The sequence below is a fragment of the Harpia harpyja genome, chromosome 7 (genome assembly GCF_026419915.1).
Source record: "Harpia harpyja isolate bHarHar1 chromosome 7, bHarHar1 primary haplotype, whole genome shotgun sequence".
In the NCBI taxonomy this organism is placed as follows: domain Eukaryota; kingdom Metazoa; phylum Chordata; class Aves; order Accipitriformes; family Accipitridae; genus Harpia; species Harpia harpyja.
The window spans coordinates 29839813-29856861 of NC_068946.1; the positions used below are offsets into that span (position 1 = coordinate 29839813).

The following is a 17049-nucleotide window of genomic DNA, read 5'->3' on the forward strand; positions in this document are numbered from 1 at the left end:
TCTTTTGTGTGCTCCAGAAAAAATCCTATTGGTTCACATGCAAGTCTACACGCACAAAACCCCCAAGCCAACGACCCCCAACCTCTCCTTCTAATGGGCTGACTGCCTAATTTCAAAATTACCAAGCAATGAAATTTTCATCTCCATTTTTGATCAACTTAAAAATGCAAAATCAGGATACTGATAGTTTTAAGCCCCCAAAGCTTTTATATGGCTAAAGAAGACACTATATTTGCATTGATACCATATGTATAGCAGCCACAAGGGTGCACTTTCTCAGTAAAAAGGGTTTTGACAAGTACTTGGCCTGAACTTTTCACCATTAGTAAGTGAACAGCATTACTCTTGCAGAACAAATCAAGAGGCTTCTCTTCCTTTAGGAGAGGAAGGCTGTACCAAAGGGATAAATCCTTAGTTTGTCCAAATGCAGGAGCACATGGAAGGGGCTCATCATTTAAGTTTAGGAAAAATTTTAAAAAATTAAAATAAAAAAAAACAGAACAGCAAGTAATCTTACAGGCCCTTTGATCAGACTGGCCTTCCAGGACAGGTGTCTTGATTCTCTCAAACCTTCCAGTTTCCGATGGTTAAATTTGCAGCCTCCCAACAGCTAAGCCTCTTCTCATCTACATACCCCCCGCCTCCTGTCCTTGGCTGGGAGACAGCATCCTGGCTGCATCCGCAGCACAGCGCAGCTCCATGAGCGCACAGAAGCACTCCCCTCTCCTTCTCCAACCCTTCAGCCAATATTGATGCTGGTAAATGACCTTCAGACTGTAACTGGCCACCTCAGGAGTGGGTGTTTGGGGGAAATCCTGCCCTGACTCACTCCTGCACTAGCTATCTTCACAGCCACAGACTTCCAAAGGGTGCTCAAACCTCCAAGGCATTTGTAAGCATGGAAAGAGCTTCCTTGATATATCTGTCATCTTTCTTATGCTTATGAATGCACTTCAAGCCAAGCTGGGGAAACGGGGAGGAGTTATTGTCACTGTTGCTAATACAGTTTATTGTTCATTATACCCTGCTTAGAGACACACAAAAATAAAATCATGCTGCGAGGTATTGTTTTAAAGTTTCTTCAACAAGACTGAATCCCTCCCTCCCAGGGATCTGTAGGCAGCTGATATGTATACATTATATTGCGTAAACACAAATTCACCACAACACCATCCCGCATCGCATGTTGTCTTGCCAAAACAGCTGTGTTTATGCCCTGGCATCATTGCAAAGTCTCAACCAAAACTTCGCAAATGCATCGCATTTGGCTTGTGCAGAATTCAGCAAGTCTTCTTCATGTCATAACCCTTTACAGTCCAACTTACTCTGAAGGAAAATTCCATTCCTTTTTTTTTTAATATATATTAGTTGTTTCGACTTTGCCCAAGAGTACCAAAAAACAGATTTCTCCTCTGGGAAATGTAGCAAAATTCATTGCCACTCAGACCCTCCCATTGTGCCAACACAAACATCTGTGCAGCTACACAACGAACTGGATCAAGAAAATTATCCGGCTGAAAACTAAGCCAGGAAAAATAAATAAATCAAAATACACTTGGTTTCTTTTTCCCCTCTCAACTGGACTAGTCCTTTGTTCTGGCTCAGTAGATGGCCACACAACATGTGGGTGAGGACACACATGCACAAACAAGTGACAGGAACTACAAGAGGCTGGATTACCTTTTTCTACTTAATGAGTGCCTTCAGCTACAACATTAGTTGATCTAGAAGAGCTTGTAATGACAATACGATGCTAGACAGTATCTACTAAATCATCACTTCATCATGCGCTGTAAAACACTGGGGGGGTTTCTATTCACTTGCTTTCTTCATTCATTTCACCAATGAAATCACAATCCTTCATTTTACATATCTATTTCACATAGACAAAAAAGTTAACTGACCTGTTAACAAGAGCCACTTTGAAATCTGTGCTCAAAAACATCTACTAATTTAAGACAGATCTTACAATTCAAGGTGTGAGTCTTTGCAAAAAATTGCGTTCTTGAATTTGTACCCTGTGCATCTACTAGCCTAATGAACAAAGCACTTACAGGAACCTGGGAGTTAAAATCCCTTTGGGACAATTATCAATCAAAAAATGGATACATGCATTTGTTAAGATACTAAAAGACAGCTAGCACAGAATTTGTAACTAAGCCATTGCCAAAGGCACATCAAACAGTGACTTTCACTGCGCTAATTTCCAGAGAACAAATCACCATACAGTAGACTGTCATCAAAACCAAAAATTGCACAAGAGAAGCACCTCACCCTACATGATAGCCCCTTTCCCTTTCATGCAACAACACTCTTGCTCCATCCACAAATTTATCTTTAGTCAATATCAATTAATAAACTGAATTTACTTTTAGGCACCAAAATAGTGACTCCCAGTTAGCAATTTAAGCAAAATAAAAATTTAAAACCAAAGGCTCTTATACATACAAAGCCTAATCTGGATCTATTTCCACAGGAAAAGTTCTTAGCAGCTATGCCAGTGATTGCAGTTACCTGAGCTTGCCAAAAAAAAGAATGAGAACTTTGCTGCTCTCAGGAACAACAACAGCAGCAGCAGCACCAAGTTATTTCATTAAGAGGATCAATCAGAGCAGCCTACCGAGAGAGAGTGACAACTGTCCTATCACTCGGAGAATTTAAAGTATTCCTGGAGAAAACACTGTCAACTACACAGGAAGGAACATTCCTCTGCTGGCAGCCAGTAAGTTATGTAAACTGTATGCAGAAACAAAGTCATATATCTCCACCTACCTCTTCCATCTCAAAGGAGTCCTTCTGCTGCAGCATTAGATTCATTATGGACGGGTTTGTGAGGGGAGCGCAGGGGTCTCTACCTGGTGACGCTGCAGGCAGCCTTTGTGTCGGGGCGCTGCTGTTGGATGTACTGGAACCGCTGCTGAGGCTTGGCAAGTCCAAAAGACCAGATTCTTCACACGGTCTATCCTGGGCACTTGCCAACCTGCTGCTTTGCACATCTGCTGGAGGCACAGTACCCTCTTGTTTATCATCAGTCCCAGCAGGAAGGTTTGCAGGTTTATGTGTGTCTGCAGCATTTGTCTGACTACTGGCTATCTCCTCCTTTACAGTAGCCAGAAAAGAGGGAGAGTCTTTCTTTTTAGAGTACTTTTGTAACTTAGATTCATTTTTAACATCATTCTCCTCGCTCCCTGGTTCAGCTGGACTTTTCCCTTTTTCAACAGGTGAAGGAGTTGAGCAGCCACTACCATCAGCTTGCTGTGTGCTGCACAGATTGAGCTTTGACAAGGTCTTCATTAACCTACTGGCTGTATTGCTGCGATTTAAAGGGGGAGGGCTGGATGCCTCTCTGCTGGAAGACACTGAATTCATACTACCAATTTTCTGCAAAGGAGTCCCAGAGACTTGAGAATACAAAGAAGAAAAAGCATTGGCCACAGTAGTAAGCACTTCAATCTGACGAAAACGACCTGCATAAGAACAAAACATAAGGCAGAGTTTACGAGGACGTTTGCTGTCATCACATCCCAGACCTTTTGATCCATCTTTACACGACGGTTTGGATTCTCAGACACAGCTCTTTCTTCATATCTGAAGAAGGGATTTTCATCATAACCTCTGCCCACCCCCCCCATCCCCCAAATCTCCTCCTACTTATATTAAGGGCCCCAAAGGTTGACTGAATACTGCCTAGTCCTGTAATGTGAAAGGGATACCACACAGTATGAAAAAATGGAAAAACCTTTGGAAGAGCCTTTACTAAATGCACAAGAACAGCATGCAAAGCTTTCACAAAGTAAAAAAGGGACACAGGTACACAGGTGCAAGTTAATTTACAAAGTGCTAGGAAGAAAAGGGTTACTAGCATTGCGCTTCTCCATCTACAACTACAAGAGGACATTTCAGCTATGCCCTCATTTCAGCAACGCTCATTACTGACCTAACAAAGCTCCTATCCAAGTCAATAGAAATACTGGCCCAGATTTCAACAACGACAGAAGTAGGGCGCTGCTGACAGCTTTCAAAAATCCCACCCGGATACTGAAGAACACAAGAAACAGACGGATATTGCTATTTGTTTCAGTGCTCTAAAGCTACAACAGAAGACAAGCTTAGGAGCAAGAGACAGGAATAGTACAAACCAGAAGGCAGTATATCTTACAGGATGCCTTTCACTTCCCTCCCACACTATAAACCCCTTCCCCTCACCCCAAGGTGTACAACACTGATGGTCACCTCTTGCTGTATTTAAGACGAAGCAAGAGTTTTATTATGGATTCTGAATGGGATTTGGCCTTTAGGCTGTAAAGGGGGGTTGCCAGAATATCAGATATACACCTTCTTTTGGGGTTGTTTACGTAGTTCAAAAACTTAAAAATAAACTTTGCTTCAAAAACATACTTACTTGTTAAAGCAAAATTTGGATTTTCCACTTCCATGCGCTGTATTTGGGCATTCAAAAACACTTTGATATCTATCCCTCTGGCAAATGATGATGAATTAAAAAATCTCGCTGGAATTTTTGAAGCAATATCTGGTTCATCTCTTCCAAACCCAAGGTTATAGAGCACTTCCTCAGGATCTTCCTCATAAAGCTCCAGTAATTCAGAAACACTAGACAAATGAAAAGATGTTTACTATCTATTTGTCTCCTTTTAAGACACAGTCCCTCCTGTCCAACTGCTAATTCAGCCCAGTAGCCAGCTTGCTCTATTGAACTTTTGACTCCTACAGCTCAGCCTACTTTAGGAAATAATTGTGGAGATCTCTGCATCTGAAGTTTTGGTTCCCATCACCAGAGCCATTGGCCCAGACACATCTCAGATCCAATCCTGTAATTTATAAAGTCAGCCCTTATTCTGCAGAGCTCAGATTTTAAAATGTCATTAAAATTTCAGACATTTCTAACGTTTAGGCCCATTTGTTGGTATTTACTGCAAACCGCAACTGAAAACAAACTGCAGTTTTTCAAGCAACCAAGTGAAAATTCCCTTCTCGGCTACTAAACGCAACAATGCACATAAATCAAGCCAAGTCCATTTAACTGAGGAACAGAAGAATTTTCGCCAGCAAAACGCAGCCAAATTCCACCGAACTGTGCCATGACCTTCAAAGCATAGTACCCTTTTACCTTGAAACAGTCGCACTGCTTTTTCCAGACCCGGTGGAGTTCATACTTCTCCCCTTCTGGTGGAACTGCAGCCTCCTCTCCTTCGCCAGCACACCATTGCTGTCAACACAAATGGAGAAGACCCCTGCGATAAACCCCTTCCTCTCCAGGACTCGACTGTCTGTCTCGGAGGAGAGCTAAGCCTCCAGCGCTGCTGAAGTTCTCTTTTCCCCTTCAGTGTTATCTGGTTTATATTAGCCATGTCACTTATTGAAATACAATAACAAAAGCGAACCCTGGGACGCCTCAGTAAAAATGTACATAGACGGTAAGAATTCGAAGGCAAATGCAAGCTGAGAAAACAAATCCCTGATCTCCCCTTGCTGCCCCACCCTCCCCGATCCCACCCTCCTCCAGCGAGGAAGCCCAGCCTAGCGTGAGCCGCCTTGCCCGGCCTTTCCCATGCTGCTGCCTCCTCCAGCAGGACCACCTCTCCATGGCAGGGCCACCTCTCCGTGGCAGGGCCGCCCCTCCGTGCCTCGGGTACCCAGCTCCCCCTCAGCCCCAGCTGCCACCCACCAGCAGCGCAAGGCTGCGAGCTGCCCCAGAGGTGGCCGGGGAAGCTTAAGAGCTCCAGGCTGGAGGAGACGGAGCAAGACGAGCTGCTGGCTCGTTTCTTTCCCAATCCCAAACTATTTCATCCCTGTATCTGGAGAAGCTGCCTCAGCATCAGGTGGTACCTTGGGCTCAAACGTACTGTTACCGCCAATGTCTCTGGGGAACAAACCTTCCCAGGATGAATTTTACTGCACAAATCCTAACACACACACAACAGAACAACCACTGAGAAACCAAAGACGACAGAGGATTCACCTAAAAGCACGTTTATGGAGCCCGGCTCAGGAGGAGTACCGAGGATGCTGCCCACAGGGGCTGTGCCAGTATTTGCTGAAGTCTCAATAGGGTTTTACCTTCAGCACATTTTATTTAGCAGCTCTCCCTGTAAAGCAGGAGCCTCTCCTCTCTCAAAGTCTTTTTTTTCCCCACTCCCAAAGGACATCTGCTCTGAAGGGTAGAACTAATTTTCCCTTGAAATTTCTGAAATGGTGAGGGATCAGTGAGGAAAAGAAGGTAAATCATACTAAGTTACTCAGATTTGTCACTTCTCTGTTTTCTTCCTGCTACCCCAAAATCTACGTCACGTCTGCTGGAAGAATAAAAATCTGCAATTTTCTTCTGCGTCTCCTAATGCCTGTCTCTGCGTTATTTGGATCTTCTCCTTCCCCCTCATGTAAACAGGCATGAGCAGAAGAGCTTTAGCTCTGAGGTAGCCTCCACAACTTCCACTGCCCCCTCTCCGTCCCGCCCTCCAGTATAAATATTTCTCTGAAGTAAACAAACAAAAAAAAAGATGTTTACCATGTTTCCATCTGGGTATCACTCCGTAGATGATTAGCTGTAGAGAAACAACAAGAAGTTACACACAGACCTCTTCAGAATTACGCTTCCCACAACTGGTATGAAGAAGCAGGCAGCGAGAACATTAACCAATACTCCCGCATAAGCCAGATCTTTCTCTTCCCATGTAAATGTGATTGACAAGGATTTCTAGTATACGGCTGATATAAAGATGATCTGGTTTATTCAGGCTCTGTTTAAAATAAAACCTCACATGGACACACGTTTACATACTGTCATTAATCATATTAATTTTAATGTGCAGTAAGCTAGTAATTGTCACATAAACCATTTATTGCTTTGCAATTGAAGACACGATTACCAGCTGCAGGGCTATTCCCAGGTGGGAAGGGGAGGAGGAGAAGCAGGCATACGAGGATTGCTCCGGTAGAGAAAGTAAAGGACATAAGAAAGGCAGCTGGCCCCACGGCCAGGTACTGAGACTATATTCATTAGACTTTTCATCAGCACGGACCGCTCTCAATGTGGGGCAGGGCCCCGGCTGCCTGAGCTGTGCAATCCACGGACAACAGCTAGGTGAAGCCTGCGGTGCTGATGGGACCAGTGGCCACATCAGAGTCAAGAGGCCTCTGGAGCGAGGCCGGCCGCCAGGTACCAAGCACCTGGTCAGCAGCCTTCGACAGGGAAGTCAGCACTTTCTGCAGCTGGATCAGCCAAGCTCCACACGGGAACATCCCATGCCACTCTTTCAGAAAATCAATACCCTGTCAAGCCAGAGAGTTGAGCCCCAGCCTTAAATTATGCGTTCCCCAAAGAGGTGACTCAACATTAACAATCTTGCCCCAGGAGACAGGCAAGGAGCGTGCATGAGTTATAGCAGCCCTCAGAATCAGCTACGAAAAGAGCAAAGTGATGTCAAACGTGCTGCCAGGAAAACCCTGCATCTCGACTCGCTGTGCCAGCGGGGTACAGTCAGCAACTGAGAGCAAAACATGGAAACCTCACAACCTCTCTCCTTTTCAGAGGCAGCACGAAGAAAGTTAAATGTATACAGAACACAGACATGACATCTCTTCTTTTTTTAATATTTTTGCCTATAATATGAAGGTAAGCCTATCTATATGGATTAGCTGGTGATTAGTTTGAACAGCTAAACCATGGGTTTTGACAGCTCATTAGGGGGCTGGGGTTACAGGACCCTGCCTGATGCCCTCCGTACCATTCACACAGGGCTCTGGCTTGTGTCTGGATTCAGGCAGTCGCAGATGCACAAGGGCAGGCTATTCATACCAGCCTCAAAGGGGCTGTCTGTCCGGCAGGGCACGCAGCGCTGCTCCAAGCAGCTCTGTTGTCCCCTTGTTCTCAGATGGGAAGCAAAGCCCAGCAGAAACACCCACATCCTTACCCAGGAAAATCAACCAGCGATTCTAGTATTGGGACCTTTGTCGTGTGAAAAGGAGGGAAACGACCTTCTGCCTAAATCATGCTAAAGGCTTATAAAAAACAGAAATCCTTGGCAATGATAAAGGGAAAAAATTGAAAAGAAAAAAGCAACACGATGTTTTAAAATGTACTGAGTCTTGTATTCTTTGTCATATGCTCAGAGCTTGGATTATCGTTACAAAGAAACTTTTCCTATGAAATCTTTGTACTGCAGGCAATCCAACAAGTGGGAAAGACTGTCAGAAAGAAAATTTAATTCTATTTAATCTATTGCAGTAAGGGACTCATTTACTGCTTCTCCATCATTATCAGATCAACTGTTTTCCTTCGAAGTCTTGAATCTTTAAAAATTAAAGGTATTTCCTTCCTCCAGGCCTCGTCCCACTACTTTGACACCACTGGCACAACTGCTGTGGAAAAAAGGGCTTTCTACTATACACGTTCTGACACTTTGCAAAAGCTGTAGTTCAAAAAACATTAAAAGCTAAAGGGGAGGAGCATTTTTGCCTTTTTTTTTTTTCTTTTTTACACTGAAACCAGATATTGTCTTATATGCCTTATCCCGCAGATAACCCCAGGACCCAGTTTGTGAGACTGTTTGTTGCTATTTTATTTCAAGATGCTGCTGTTAGAATAGGATCCACAGTGCTTTTGTTTGTTTGTTTATGGACACCTCTAACCTGTGATCAACTAAAGTCTTTAGTTGACTAAAGACTAAAAGTCTTTTTCTACAGAGAAGTCCACCATGAACAGCCACATCTCCTTCCCCTTAAAAAAGGGAAGAGAAAGAAAAGGCAAGCTGCTAGCGACAGCAAAGCATGTATCGTGGCTGACCCAAAATACTTACTCAGCTTTGGTGCTTTTCATTTTTAAAAGCACTTAGCCCTTAATGGGTTTGCCTCTTGGCTGACAGAATTTCATTCCTCCTCTCAAAAGCCCGCACATGCCACTGCCAAGGGATTCAGTGGAAGTGGAGCACACATGGCTGCCAAGAGTAACCCATGGACAAGAAAAGCAAGTAGAAGAAACCACTTTCTCACAGCCTCAGTGAGTGCTCCAGGCTGTGCTGCCACTGTGGGCATTAAATGAGAAGGCAGAAGCAAATTCAGGGCTGCCTCTGACCTTCGGGTTAGACAAGCATGTTTAACACCAGCGATAAATAAACTCAAAAAGCAATTCCTCCTGCATTTTTCTATGTGCTTCACGCTGGTTTTCTAGCCAGCTTTATCAACTGCCTTTGACCAGAAGGGAAATGCTGTCTTTCAAAATAAAAATCAGATGACTGAACATAATTCTTTTTTTTTGCTAGCAAAAGAGTCATAATCCTGCCACACCCACCTTCAGCTCCCAGGGATAAGTCATCTTCAAAACTTCCTCCATTTCTCACCAGCATGCCTGAAAACGTACAGTTAGCAGTTCAACAACTAGAATGCTGCAGTGTTTTCTTTCCGACAGCTTAACTAAAGATATTACCAAGACACTTCAGTTGATACAACAGGATATAACCAGACTATATTTACAATCCCTGCATTACTCATACAGTAAAAATGCACTAAGAAGTGAGAAGTTACATTTGAGAACATAGAAAAATTATTCTGAAAGATAATGACTACAACACTGCTTTAGTTTTGTGCTCAGAAACGTCCCCGAGTCAACCTGCAAACAAATTAATTGCAAGAGGGAACCTGGAGGTACCACCCAACACATCTGTGCCTTCTGCTGCTACCTTACCTATCCCTCAGGCATCTTACCAGGGGGATCCAGAGTCTGAGTCCAGCTTAGGCATTCCCCTCTCTCTCCCTGTACCTGACTAAGAGTTGAAGCGAAGACTCCAGGCACAGCAAGTAATTCCTCTGCACCCTGTCACTACCTGCACATTCTCGCTGTACTTTGAACTTTAGTATTCCGACCTGCTCAGATAGTAAAATTTTTAGGTGTGGCAACCAGAGTTATTAGAGGCAGAGACTGCCTAATGCTAGCCGGCTTGGAGAGGAAATTACAACCTCCCCGTTCTGCACATTTTGGGGGGTTTTTTAGGGCTTAATAAACTCTCCAGAAAGACTTATTCTTGATCTTTTCTCCCTTCTCCAGTTTCTCAGGCACAATTGCTTCACAGTGAGAATAACTCAGCAACGCCGACTAGGCTGTGGTTTGGGCCACTGCGAAAGAACCGAGGTCTCAGGTGAACGTCCACGAAAGTGCAGTTCCCAGCAAAAGAGATTTCAGTAAGTAAAGCCTTTCCTTACCCTTCAACAGAGGATTGCTTTGCTCATCCAGGGAGGCTCCCAGAGGCGTTCTGAAACCACAGAAGAGATTAATACTACTTTAAAAACTTGCTGCTTCATGTCCTTCCTTACAGTATGTAACAAGCTTGTGATAGCAGCAGTTGTCCCTCCCTCCGCCCCCAGAAAGCACAAACATCTGAGGACTGGTAATAACTTCCTAAACAATCCCCAGCCCTCTGAACAAATACGCCTTGTAGGGAAAAACAACAAAACAGGTTAATAACAACTGCAGCACTCAAAACACCAGGCAGTGGCAAAGCTTCAGGGTCAGCAGCCCTCTGTCGAGGAAAATCATGGGCTTCTCAGCAAAACACCCAGAAAAAATGAGCATGGGTTTTTGAATCAACTAATTCAATCTCATTTATGTGACAAAAACTGTTGCCATTTTTCTACACATGTAAAACTTCTTGGGGAGAGGGGTGAAAAGCTGTATTTGGTGATCAGGAACAAGATAAAAACCTTGACAGCTTGTCACTTGCCAGTTCTGATACTTTATAGACTCTTCATGTTGGGTCTTATTTGGATGGTCCCTCCTATTGCTGCTCCCTGAAGGGCAGGGGATTTGCTGAACCTCACGGTGCCCGAAAGGAGCAGCAGAAACCACACAAATGACAGGTCCAATCCCTCTCTGGGTTCACGCTACACTTGTTGACACTAGCTGGATGTTTCCACATCTTGTCTCTGAGACATGTTTAACCAAAGACCTGACACTATTAAGTAGTGCAGCATTAACTCTCAAAGTCCAAAACAAATTCAGAAATATAATACTCATAAAGCAGGGGAAAGCAGATGATTTATGTGCCTATATTATGTATGTTTCATTTAGGTTTTTAATTAGACAAACACATAAACCTGCCCAAAGACCTGAAAGTAAACAGTGCTCTGATACAGTATTTGTTTTGGTGCCATGGCCAAATTAAGCAAGGAAAGTTTGCATCTGTTTTCTAACAGACCTTACACTTCACAACCTTATTTTTCTTTCCCCTCTGAAAAGAGCTCACTCTTTCCACGTGTAGCCTGCTGATAGGGAGCAAGCTCACTTGCCCCGCCACAGTGAGACGCCAAGGTGAACAGCCAGAGCATCCAGGTGCACGAACGTGTCTCGGATGACAGGACAGACTCTGCCGAGGCTCAGATCTCCCGGGTTTCTGCGTGTCTGTCCTGTCAGGGTTTGAAAGAACTTAGGGCACATTGTCTAAGCCTGTCACGCTGCAACAAGCCTTATGTTCTGAGGTAATAACTATGCCGGTTGTTTACTCTCTGGCTTTGATGGGTGCGCTCCCATCCTTTTCACTCTCCTTCCCTGGTGGCTACTTCTACGTCTCTACCTTTTCAATGCAGAAACTTGCTGGCAGTGACTTTGACAGCCAAGGTAAGTGCTGCACGCACCAGCTGGCAGAAAACGGTAAAAGCAACCACCGAAGCAGGCATTTTCTTTCAGAAATTAAGTCCGTCACTTCTACAGCATGTTAGCAGCTACCAGAAAAGCAGCCCTGTCAACCACCCATCTGCTGCCCTGCTTGCACTGCTGCACACCGGCACAGCTGCCTTATACGCCTTGCCTTTGGAAAACTTGCATTTAAGAACTAGACACAACACAAGTTTAAATAAGGGGCAAGTATCCACACAAAAATTCTCTTGGACTACAGCACGGACAGCTCTGCCGTTCTGCGCCAAGCTGTTTTTCACCAGCGAGGCCCACAAGCCAGCCTGGCCAGCTCTGTCTCAGAGTAGCCCTGTGCCCTTGGGAAGGTTAGGGCTGGGGGACCCTTCCACTTGCTGGGCTCTCAGGACAAGGTCTCCCCGCCGGAGGTGCATCACGGCAGGTCCCCAGCATGTCCCAGCAGCCTTCGCACGGCGGCCGGGGAGGAGCAGCGCAGGGAGACCAACAGCAACCAGAGGGCAGCCAGAGCAAGGAGCAAGTAAGCGGGCTTGTGCCTGGATCAAGGGATCCTATGGCTTTCCATTTGCATTGACTCATTTATTGTTGTATTTTAACATATATGGCAATAACTTCTCTCAATACCGGTCTACAAAAGAACTGAATGAACTCTCGATGCCCTCATTGCCATGGAACTTAGGTACTGAGCAGGTAAGAGGACTGTATGGAGCCTCAAGGCTTCCTCTCATCCCAGAGGTTTGTTTGCTCAGCTACCAGTTGAGGTAGGGTGGTCTTCAGGAATGGGACAAGGGTTTTGCACTGTGCTGTGAAAGTGTTTAAACCTCAGCTTTTAAAGCCTTAATTGGGCAGGAGCCATGTTTATTTTAAACTTGAAGCAAAAAATCTCTTCTTTCTGAGGCATTTCAAGAACTCACTTCCTGCATATCTGCAGGAGATGGTTCCTAAATACCTCCCGCATCCCCTGTATTACTGGCAGAGTTTAAATATACTCAGTCAAAATAAGACACATCACCATAGAGCTGACAAAAATGTCTTCTTTTCTATCAGTATAATACAAACACTTGTGTTTGCTGTCTTAGCTTTACAAGCGTTAAAACAAAAAACCTTTGTAAGCTTTCTTATTACTTCAAAATGCCTTTTCAAAATACCAGGGAGAGAGCAAAGGGTGCCTTTCTCAAAGGCATGAGATTCCCAAAACATGAATGAACCAGAAACTTTGGGTAACATCTGACATTTCTTAAGCCTCCATAATTCTTATCACAGTGTGATACATACTTGGTTTTTTTTGTTTGGTTGGTTTGTTTTGCTGTTGGTTGGGTTTTTAAAAACAAAAAAAAAACCCAAAACATATGTCTACCAAATTAAATAGCATGGAATATTAGGAACCCTACTCTCTCCTCCAAAGCAGTTGTGAAACAGAAATGCCAAGTAATAAAAGCCCCAAACCGCTAACATGAATGTCAAGGGACAGCTGGTAATTCTTTTTATCCATATTATAACACTGTCAGTGCTTTTAGAAACAAACAAAGGAATAAATCTTATAAGCAGGTTTATTTATGCAATGGGTTGATATTAAGGTTTTTTGTGCTGCTGCCAACTCAAACCAGAAAAATGAGATTTTAAAAGTGCCAATTTTCTTCCGATGTACATTTCACAAAAGCTTATAGCAAAGCTTAAGCAAAATGGGAAGGGCTGCTTTTAGAAAATATGTAACAGAGAAAATACTTCATTTTAGTAACTGAACGTTCACTTGTAGCAATGGCTATATTTTTGCAACAGAGCTAACCTGTAAGAATGAGTTTGTGTGATGGACCAGAAGTAGAAGCTCAGTCTGTGTATGTTACCCACACTTTGTAGCAATCAAAGCTCCATAGCAAAACAGTGTTATTAAACAGATAAGAATTTTTGGAGGACAATAACTGTAAGTTTCACAACAACTGTTGTTTTCAAGTATTCTTTTTTAAATGACACACTATAGTATCTGTAGGGCTATTCTGTCATCTGTTAACGCTGTCCTCTTTTCCTATATACATTGTTATCAAGAGACAATAAGTTCAGGGTTTCTATACGTACGGTCACTTTGTAACAGTGTAAGTTGCATAATCATTTTACTGCACATACTAGCTACTGCCCCTATGTGTATTAGATACAAAAAAATGAAACCATTCTGGAGTTTTAAAACACAAGGGACCATGCACCGCTTCAGGCAGCTGGGATCACTCCTCCCAAATATCAACCATAAATGCATGCACTCTGGACGTTACAGAGTCAGAGGCTAACTCCAGTCTGAATAGCTTGATTTAAGAGATCTTTAAAAAAATGCAAATTTTATATTTCTGAGGAGAACACAAGATTCTTCTGAAAAGATTTACAACAGTAAATAGCTATACTTTGAAAGACTTCCATGGAAAGGCCACAACGGGTTTCACAAACATGCATTAACTAAATTTGCATCTTCATATTAGCAAAAGGGTAAATTCCTGCTTCATTTCCTTATGTGTAAAATATGGAAATAGAGTGTAAAATACGATTCCCATATTTTGGGAATCAACTGCCAGAGATGCAAACACATTCCACAGAAGCGTTTCGTGCCAGTTTTAACAACAGATAGTTACCGGAGCACAGGAATAAAACTGCAAGCTTTGTGTTATTACTCAAGATTTGTGACCTTCTATTAGACGTCCACATTGTCAGTTTGCAGTTTTGTGCTCTTCCTTAGATTCTGTACAGAAATGGTAAGGATCACAGGGCCAGGGAAGGTTCTAGACAGAAATCCTGCAGATAAGGAGAGAAGTGGCACTGCAGCATTAGGAAGAATTTCTCCCTCAGGGGCCTCTTCCCTCTCCATTTTTTTGCCCTCCCTGCTCAAAAAATACTTCTAATAAAGCACTGAATTCATAACGCTTATTTTTAAGGATATACTTTGCTAGACCAACAGGACACCATGTTTCAGGTAACGTCAGAAAAATGTTTTCCCATTCTGGCATTCTGGAATAACAGCCTGTCAGGTCTGAACATCATATTTTAGGGATACAGTATGATTTCAAGCGTCTAGCTGCCAACACCCCCTCCAAGGTATAGCCTGTAAAGATCTGAAGAAAACTATACCGAGGACCCTGTAGCTATAAAGCAGCCCACGCTTCAGTTACAGGAGTAAGCTTAGTCAGCCGCTTACTGGATCTAAAGATCACAAAGGCACAGCTAATCTCGGAGGTAAATTTTCATCTTAACATAGCTGCTCTCAAAAGGAAAAGGAAACCAGAAATATCAAGTAGGAGAGGCCTTGAAATGTCATTGTTAGCTACTGGAAAGTGAATTGTCAGCTTCTCCCCATCCACTCTGGCTCCAAGGGCTGCTAGGATTGAATGGAGAAAGAGACGGGACAAAAGCAGCTGCTACTGGATGTAGCATTTATGCTTTTATGTGACTGAGGATGAAGAAAAAAGTAATGGCATCAGCCCATTCCAAACACCAAGGAAGTATTTTGTAATAGTAACACAGAATATATATACCATGTCTCAAGCTAAGGATGGCAGGACATTGAAGCAGACTTGGATAAATCGTTACGTCTAAATTGTGCCGTCACTCCTGAAGACCCCTAAGCACAGAGGCTATTGCTGTGGAAGCACCGTTTCTTTAAACCTGCAGCAAAAACCAGGCAAGGCAATGGGGGAGGCTCTAAACTGGAGCCCCTCGGTGAGAAACAGAGCAGCTCCCAAAACAATGCTGCCTTCCTTACCCTCAGCTGAGTTCCTCCCTCAGTGGCTGAAGGTCTTCAGCCTTGTTAACGAGACACCAAGGAGAGAAAAGGTGCCAAAAGCCAGCTCTTCTCTAGCCATACATACACACGCTACTGCTCCCCTCGCAACCCCAGCTAAGGCAGAAGCCACGCAGCACCGAAGGGTGCTGGCGCTCCAGGAAGGCTGGTGCCAGCGCCGATGACGAACACGGCTCCAGCGGGCAGGGATGCCCACGCTCACCCACGGCAGAGGACGCCGCCGAGATTTTCTCCCCTCCGCGACGCGGGAACTGCCGGCCCCGCCACCCCGCGTGGGGGACGGCGGGCTCCTGCCCCGCACCCGCGGCGACCCGCTGGCGGCAGCCGGAGCCGGAGTGGGGCGGCAGGGGCGGGCTCGGCCGCAGCACCCACCTGCAGTCCTTCAGCCATATCGCAATCTTCTCGTTGGGAACGCTGTGGCCTTAAGGGCGGAGCAGGAGAGAAAAGCCGACAGTCAGGAACAGCCCGTCCGTCAGGGACGGCCCACCGCGGCCCCCCCCCCCCCCCCCCCGCTGCCGGCCCGCGGGGGTCCCGGGGGTCCCAGTGGCCCGCGGGCTGCCGCCCCGGCCCCGCCGCCCCCTGGCACTGACCTGCTTCTGCGGCCAGCGGCAGCTCTCCGCCGGCGAGATCCTCCTCCTCCTCCTCGTCTTCCTCCTCCTCGCCGCGGGCCAGCGCCGCCGCCGCTGCCGAGAAATCCTCCGCTTCCGACGCCTGCCAGGAGTCCCGGCTCTTGGCCCAGGCCTTCCTCTTCTGGGTCGCCCCTTGCCACTCCTCCGCCGCCGGGGGCTCCTCCATCGGGACGGCGGCGCCGGCGGGGGCTTCACGCCGGGAGGCGAGCGCCGGAGAGAGCCAGCCTGCCGGGGGAAGGGAGGGGGAGCCGTGCCGCCCGGCCGCCCGGGGGCCGCGACCGGGGACGAGCCGCCGGGGGGCGCGGGGCCGCCGTCCGCGCAGCCCCGCGGGAGCGCCGCCGCCCCGCCCCGCGCTCATACACCCCCCCCCACGCCCCTCCGCGGTCGCACCCCGGCCCGCCCCCAGACCCACTCACCGCCCGCCCGCCCCCCCCCCCCCTCCGGCTGGCCGCTCCCGGCCCCGCAGGTGCCAGCCCCGGGCCCACCGCCGGCAGCCCGCGGGGCCCGCCCGCGACGCAGCCGGAGGGCACGGGGCTAGGCCGGGGTCGGCCCGGCCCGGCCCGGCGCCCTGCCCGCGGGTACTCACATATCGCGCCGCGGGGAGGAGGCGGCGGCGGAGGCTGCGCCCGCGCGGGCTGCGGACGGCGGCGGCGGCGGCTGTGACTTCCTCATACCGCTGCGGGGAGAAAACTCGGCGGCCACGTGATGGCAGCGGGGCCGGCGGCAGCTCGCCTCCTGCCGGGGCCGCCCGGACCGGCCCGCGGCCGCGGGGAGCCGCCTCGGGGCAGGGACGCGGGGCGTCGCGGTTTCGGCGGCGAAGGGGCGGGGGGGGCGGGCTGCGGCCCCCGGGGAGGGCACCCCGCGCCACCCGCGCTGCGGGGGGCTGGGGCTGGGCCCCTCTGGGCCCGGCCGGGCGGCCGGCTGCGGGCGCGCAAAGGACGTCGCCAAAGCCAAACGCTGGCAGAGCGAGCAGAGGAGCGTTTGGG

At 46.8% G+C, this 17049-nt stretch overlaps 1 protein-coding gene across 1 annotated transcript in view; it reads right to left on the bottom strand.

Annotated features, from left to right (window-relative positions):
- ITPRID2 (ITPR interacting domain containing 2) overlaps positions 1–16808 on the bottom strand; it is a 42059-nt gene extending 25251 nt beyond the window's left edge. The window contains exons 1-9 of the mRNA XM_052791206.1: positions 16650–16808; positions 16025–16288; positions 15807–15855; positions 10216–10265; positions 9308–9364; positions 6527–6563; positions 5129–5227; positions 4403–4611; positions 2773–3467 (exon numbers count right to left, since the gene is read on the bottom strand). Coding sequence (XP_052647166.1) covers positions 2773–3467; positions 4403–4611; positions 5129–5227; positions 6527–6563; positions 9308–9364; positions 10216–10265; positions 15807–15855; positions 16025–16229 — 1401 coding nt within the window. The 5' untranslated portion in view covers positions 16230–16288; positions 16650–16808. The remainder of the gene's footprint in view (positions 1–2772; positions 3468–4402; positions 4612–5128; positions 5228–6526; positions 6564–9307; positions 9365–10215; positions 10266–15806; positions 15856–16024; positions 16289–16649) is intronic.
- Between the last annotated feature and the right edge of the window lie 241 nt (positions 16809–17049).